This window comes from Dendronephthya gigantea, unplaced genomic scaffold (assembly GCF_004324835.1).
Source record: "Dendronephthya gigantea isolate DGI-Jeju-01 unplaced genomic scaffold, DenGig_1.0 000098F, whole genome shotgun sequence".
Classification (NCBI taxonomy): domain Eukaryota; kingdom Metazoa; phylum Cnidaria; class Anthozoa; order Malacalcyonacea; family Nephtheidae; genus Dendronephthya; species Dendronephthya gigantea.
The window spans coordinates 833161-840495 of NW_021163108.1; the positions used below are offsets into that span (position 1 = coordinate 833161).

At 37.3% G+C, this 7335-nt stretch overlaps 1 protein-coding gene across 1 annotated transcript; it reads left to right on the top strand.

Moving 5' to 3' along the window:
* Window positions 1-396: 396 nt before the first annotated feature.
* On the top strand, window positions 397-4850 carry LOC114534197. The gene is made up of 3 exons (XM_028555751.1): window positions 397-1266; window positions 1839-2939; window positions 4746-4850. The coding sequence occupies exons 1-3, from the start codon at window positions 397-399 to the stop codon at window positions 4848-4850; spliced, it is 2076 nt and encodes a 691-aa protein (XP_028411552.1).
* The last annotated feature ends 2485 nt before the right edge of the window (window positions 4851-7335 follow it).

Consider the following 7335-nt stretch of genomic DNA (forward strand, 5'->3'; position numbering starts at 1 on the left):
CAATTCGCTTTAATTACCTGATTAACTGATACGTGCAAGAACTGCTTAATTAACTGATTAACTGATACGTGCAAGAACTGCTCAGTTTGTAGTACATAATAGTTTTGTGAAATATTTCTAGTCGTATCGTATAATGTAGAAATTCATATTTTATTAGTTAATATATACTATGTAAATAGTGTCCTTACTTAGTGGGTCTATACTGCTATATTTCTCTGACACTTAAAGTTATTATTATTATTATTTCTTTAACATGCAATCTACTTTTCGTGTCAACTGACACATGTCATGGTCACAAACTAATACTAGAAATACATGCATGCAGCAACCCCTCGCCATTTCAAACGAAGCAAAATATTTCCTGAGCTAGCCAGACCTAACCTTCAATATTATGAAATGAATAATCCAGACCCATCCACCCGTGAAAACACCATCGAAGGTAGGAATGCGGATCCAAAGAACCTCGCTCAGGCTATAGTGGCCGATCGAGAGTTCATAACTTCGATTTCGGCAGCAATTCTTGAGAATATTGCTCCGCAGTTGGCTAGACACACGGGCAACATCGTTAGTGCCACTTCGGTTGGGTTTTCTGCTCAATCAGATAAAGATAAACCCGTCGTATCTTATGATCAATCGGGTATGGCTCAAACAGCAAACTCCGTTGTATCAGTTGATCAAACGGATGCCATAAATACAACAAATCCTGTTACGTCCGATGACCAGACAGGTCGTATGAGCAACAAACGGCACCCAGAGACGGTAATTGACGTAGAATCTTATACACCAGGGTCTAAGCGTGCCCGTTCCGATTCTGCTACTGAGGGTAACTCGAGCATTGAGAATCCGGACATAGATCCAAACGAGGGTGATATTTTTTCATCTAATTCGCGTTGGGAAGCCAGTGAGGAGCTTGCTGCTTTCCTTACAACAACAACTAGCAAACCACTTAGCAAATTTGACCAAAGAACCCTGGTCAAGGCATTCCCACGACCGGATGTTAGCGCCATTTATACACCTTCAATGGATGAATACCTCAAATCATTTGTCCAGGGAATCACGATCCCAGACAAACCACTCAGAGAAATGCAGGACCATATCTTAGATGTTTTTGGTCCGTTATCTACAATCTATGAGAATCTCTTGGAGATGGCTGAGTCATGTAATAAGGACGGAGTCATTGAACTGAATAAGGAAAGTGTCCAGGGCTTCCTCACCTGTATTAAACATGCAATGCTACTGACAGGTGATGCTTCCGCTCGAATTTCGGTGAGTCGAAGAGAGCTCGTCTTAAAAAAGATCAATCCTTTAATGGCCTCCTTAGCTCAGGAGAGCTTTCAGGATACTCAACGCCAACTGTTTGGCCCAAGTTTTGAGCAGCGTCTGAAGACCCGTTCGGAAACAGCCGAGACTATTGGGAAAGCATCTCGAGCCGGAAAGCCTCTTTTTCGTGGGGGGGCCTCCAAGGGGTTCACAAGACCTCGAGGAGGCCGCCAGTGGAGCCAGTACTCTACATTCCACCCAAGAGGGAATACACAGTCAAACAGAGGCAGTGCATTCAGAGGTCGAGGACTGGGCCCACGATTCCAGAGCCCAAGATTCCAGACCCCCCGGTTCCGGAACCAGCCCTTCAAATCCGGTCAGTGACGAACCAACGTCCAATCAATTTACCCCAAGGTATGTTTTCAGATTTTGTTCAAACGCATGTAATACAAAATATTCCTCAAACAGGGCGATTAATCCACTTTATACCAATGTGGTCAAGGATCACACAGGATCCTTGGATTTTACAAACGGTTCAGGGCCACCACATAGAATTTATGAATTTCCCAATGCAACAGGTTGTACCAAAAATGCCACAATTATCCCTAATACAGGAGAGGGTGTTGGATCAAGAAGTACAGGAACTGTTAACAAAAGAAGCAGTTCACCCAGTGGTAAATCAGTCTCTAGCAAACGAGGGGTTCATAAGCTCTCTGTTTGTAGTTTCCAAAAAGGATGGGGGGAATCGTCCAGTTATAAATTTAAAACAATTAAACCAACACCTTATTTACGAACACTTCAAAATGGAAGGTATACATATGTTAAGAGATCTTTTAAAACGAGACGACTATCTTATAAAAATCGATCTCAAGGATGCGTACCTTACAGTCCCAATCTGCAAGGCCCACCAAAAATTTCTAAGGTTCCTTTGGAAGGGAACTTTGCTGGAATTTGCATGCCTCCCTTTCGGTCTAGCCACAGCCCCACGGGTCTTCACAAAATTGATGAAACCCGTAGTCGCGGCCCTCAGACAGAGGGGTATTCGTCTAGTGATATACTTGGACGACATTTTGATCATGGCAGAATCGACAGCCCTAGGATTACACCAGGCAGCTTCAGCTCTGAATCTTCTAGAAGGTTTGGGGTTTGTAGTAAACTACAAGAAGTCCCAACTGGTTCCCGGCCAGCTAATAGAATTTTTAGGTTTTTTAATCGACTCCACCAAACTTACCCTTCAACTACCAAGGGAGAAACTTCGAAAGATTCGAAAGAAGTGTCAAACTCTTTTAAGTGGAACAGAGATTTCAGTTCGAGAGTTATCAAAATTCCTGGGCCTCCTAACCTCCTCTATTCAGGCAATATTCCCAGCCCCTCTCCACTACAAGCACCTCCAGAGGCTGAAGAACACCACAATGAGCTCGACACAATCTTACGAGGCCATTGTAACACTAGATACAACAGCCAGAGAGGAGGTGGTGTGGTGGAGAGATCACCTCCAGGCATGGAATGGCAAAGCGCTATTCCAACAGCCGGTAGATCTAGTAATCGAGACAGATGCATCTCGAAAAGGTTGGGGAGCATACTGCGAGGGGGTAAGCACAGGGGGCCCCTGGTGCTCGGAAGAGAAGAGACTTCATATCAACTGTCTCGAACTTCTTGCCGGCTCGTTTGCGATAGTAGTATTGTCCTGGCCGTATAGTGGGATTTTTATAGTGGGATTGCTGAGTCAGCAATGTGACGTCATAATATCTCGCGTGAACTTTATAGTGGGATCTCTAATGTGACGTCATAATAACACGTGCTTATATCTAATATATTACGTCATAACTAATTACGTAATAATGTTGTGGATTAGGATTAGGATTAGGATTAACGGGGGTTATTTTAAATCTTAATTCTCTTGTGACGTCACTCATAATTATCGGTATGTGTTTGTTTTTCTCTTATAAAGCACGTGTTTTTTCATTTCAGCACGTGCTTTTATATTTTAGCACGTGTTTATTCTGTAAAGTGCATGTGTTTATTCTATCTTATAAATATATGTTGTTGTTGTGTGTGCTTCTTTTATCATTATTATAATGATGGTTGGTGGTATTGATGGTTGCGTTGTTACTCAAATTCAGGATATGATAATTAATAATAGACCTCCAACAAGAAATAAAATTAGAGGTGTGTTTCATCGTCCACAGAGAGTGACAGGGTCATTAACACGATCTTTGGACATCGATTCCCTTTTTACATTTATTTGTCTCTTGAGAGCTCATCCACGGAGAAATCAACTTGTACATGCGTTGGAATTAATGTTTGTATATATGGTTCAATATGTACTAAAGAGCGACATGAGGGAGATACTTGCGGATTATGTGGATATATGTCCAGGAATGTATTGTGTTGAAGTACCGATTTATTTTACAACTCATCGTTACGATATATATAAGGATTATGTGGACAGTTTTAATAATAAGATTGTCTTAAGATTACCGCGGGGTATGTTTAAATGTACAGTCATTGCTCAAATTGATAGTAAACTTTATGGAATATATTTGAGGAACCCTACCTATAGGGTGGATACGAGACATGGTGAAGACTCTTTATAATGACATGACTCGGGTACATATGTATCCACTTAATTATACTGTTACTGGACATGTTATAACGGCGAATTTGAACATGAGAGTCTTTTTATTATGTGATAATGTAGATGATGTATTACAAAGGCTTTTGCTTATTAGAGGTGATATGAAATGTGATAGATTAGTGAGAATATGTCTGAGTTGGTATTTTTCAACTCGATTTGGTATATATTCTAATCGATAGTAAGAGGCACGTGTTTTTTATAGAGGCACGTGTTTTTATTGTATGTATAAAGTTGCTTTTCTTCTAAATATTATCATATTTTTTGATCATGTCTTGGAGTGTTAATGGAATAGTAATAGGATTGAGGATGTTATATTTAGTCAAGAGAAACCTACTTCGAGGCGTATTAAGGATATATTTCAACAGACGGTTTATGTTCGTCCCTTCGTGAGAGTGCACGTGTTTAGAAATCAATTGGTACAGGCGTTGAGACCTGTATTTATATATTTTGTTCATCATATTTTGAACAATGATGTCAGAAGATTCTCAAGGATTATGCAAGTATTTTACCTGGAAGTACTGTATCGAGATACCTATTTATTTTACCACACACCCAAGTAATATTTTTAGACATATATAACATGTGAATATAAGTTTGTTTTGAGGGTGCCTGTTGGTATGTTTGATTGCAAGATTATTGTTCAAGTTGAGAGTAGTCTCTATGGGGTGTGTTTAAGAATCAAAGCTATAAGTCAATAAGGAATGGAGTTAGAAGTGTTTATCTTGATGTTATGTATGATAAATTAATGAATATCGGTTTTATAAATGCGGACGGTGGTGGTTTATTTACTTCATATGTCGTATGTAACGAGATTGATGACATGCTGAGAGATGTTATTATTTCTAAGGAACCGGGGAGATGGGATGAAATAGCAAGGAGACAATTAACAGACATGTTTAATGGAGTAGATTTTAATATAGATATTTCTGACATGTTCAACGAGGATTATTGACATGAATATAACATTAATAGAAGTATGACATTATTGTTATTAACGTTTGAGTGTTTGCATGTTCATATATTTAACCCACTTGTTAATTATTTCCAATTCCGATTTTGGGCAGTGTTCATATGCGTTTTTTTCTAAGTGATTTCCACACGTTTGCATCCAAGTATTATCTGTGTTATGCTGGTCAGTAATGATCCATGGGACAAGTTGAGACGGTTTTGGACATCCGAACACTTCTAGATTTATGTGCGGGATGTTGTTTTTCTGTAGTAGGTTTTTCTCAATGCAACCCCTTTATGCCATAGAGCTATTTCCGTTTCTTCTTGTGTTTTTGTAGAATGACTTGACTATATTATCGATTTCGTTTGCTTCATGGAGAGGTATTTCCTTCGGGACCGTAGAACGGGAGTTTATGAATGTGTTTAGTGACATATGAGCAATGTTTCTTGTCTTTTGTGCTTAGTTTTCCCCATTCATGTGGTATTTTAAAGAGGAACGATAAAGCTTCCGAGTAATCCATACCCATTAATCCTAATTCTTTACAGCAGAATTTTTTCTCTATCCAAAATCCGTCCATATCAATTAAACCTACAATATTTTCCATCTTTCTCTCGACAATGTTTTAATAAGCAAACAAGGCGAACTATGCCGACTTTTATACTTAGGAGAGGCGTGTTTTTATTTTTAAAAACACCGTGTTTTTATTAAAAACACCGTGTTTTTATTTTAAAAACACCGTGTTTTTATTTTAAAAACACCGTGTTTTTATATAATGATGCGTGTTTTTATTTTTAATGTCTACATATAGGTCCGCGTTGCGAGGATCAAGTAAGGATCAGAATTTTTGTTCTAAAATTCTCGCTTTGCAATATGATTGGATTATATTTATTTTTGTGTTTACCCATAAGTCCGCCCCGTAGAGTTTTGGTATCCCCCTTCTTAAACTATAAAAGCGACGATTTTGATTGACAACCAAGCCAAGCCAAGTAGTATGGGTCGCAAAAAGAGCACGATTGATAGGAACGAGCGCGAGAAGTTACGAAAGGGGAGAGTAAGGAAGGAGGAGAAATTTAACAGGTTGTTGAGTACTTGGGTCAAGGAGAAATATCCGTATATTTATTACGAATATACAAGAGCATATCGTGAGGTTGTAACAGCGAATCCTCATATAAGAGATATAACAAGGACGATGGATTGGAAGATACGGCTGTATGATAATACGTGATTGAGTATGAACACGATACGGGACTCAATCGACGAAGTATGTGAAGTTTTAAACATTGAGGATGAAGTGACATTACTTGAGAAGAGTATTAATAGCATTGTCAGCGATATGGGCGAACGAAACAACAACAACAACAACAACAACGGTGAGCGAGGCGAGAACAACAACAATAACAACGGTGAACGAAGCGAAAACATCGGCGAGCGAGGCGAACAAAGCGAGAACATCAACAGCGAGCGAAGCGAAAACAACAACGACGAGCGAAACGAACGAAGCGAGAACAACAACAACAACAACAACAACAACAACAACAACAACAACAACAACGGTGAGCGAGGCGGAAGGGACACGCCAACTTTCGACCCGTATGAAGATATCAGCAAGCATTATCAGGATTTTGATTTTGAGGTCGAGTTACTTGACTGGGAATGTTTTGAGGATGATGATAATTTTAAAGATTTAGAAAACGATTTGCGAGACATTGAGCTTATGGATTTTAATATATGAATTTTCATATTGAACTTATTTTGATATGTTTTTATAGACACTTTTGTATGTTATATTGAGCATAGTTTGTTTTAATAAAACATCTTTGATTGGGGATTTTCCTCCTATTATGTCATGTTTATTATTTTTCTTGTTTTGGGGATTTTCCTATTTATTACGTCATGTTTAATATCTGTTATATTTGGGGTTTTCCCATTTATTACGTCATGTTTAATATCTCTTATGTTTATTACGTCATGTTAAATTACTCTGTCGCACTCACGCGACAGGCGGTGTTCTAATGAGTAAAACATAATAATAATAATAATAATAATAATATAATAATAATAATAATAATAATAATAATAATAATAATAATAATAATAATAATAATAATAATAATAATAATAATAATAATAATAATAATAATAATAATAATATAATAATAATAATAATAATAATAATAATAATAATAATAATAATAATATAATAATAATAATAATAATAATAATAATAATAATATATAATTTTTTATATTTTATAAGAGATTATTTACAAGTTTTTCAAATCGTAATAACAATAACAATAACAAGTTTTAACAGGAGGTTTTTCTCCTTTTATGAGAATGTTCTTTTTAAGAAATGTTATGTTCTTAAGATTTAGTTCTTAGGACTCGTCATCACCGTCCACATCATGATAATTATAACTATAACTATAATTTTTCTTTTTCTTTTTCTTCGGTTCCTCTTCTTGCTCATCACAACGCCGGTAGTATTG

Coding starts and splice junctions, on each gene's coding strand:
- LOC114534197 (XM_028555751.1), top strand. CDS start 397: ATGAATAATCCAGACCCATCCACCCGTGAAAACACCATCGAAGGTAGG. Junction 1,267..1,838: donor ATGCTTCCGCTCGAATTTCG/GTGAGTCGAAGA, acceptor CCAATGCAACAG/GTTGTACCAAAAATGCCACA. Junction 2,940..4,745: donor CCGGCTCGTTTGCGATAGTA/GTATTGTCCTGG, acceptor ATTATTTCTAAG/GAACCGGGGAGATGGGATGA.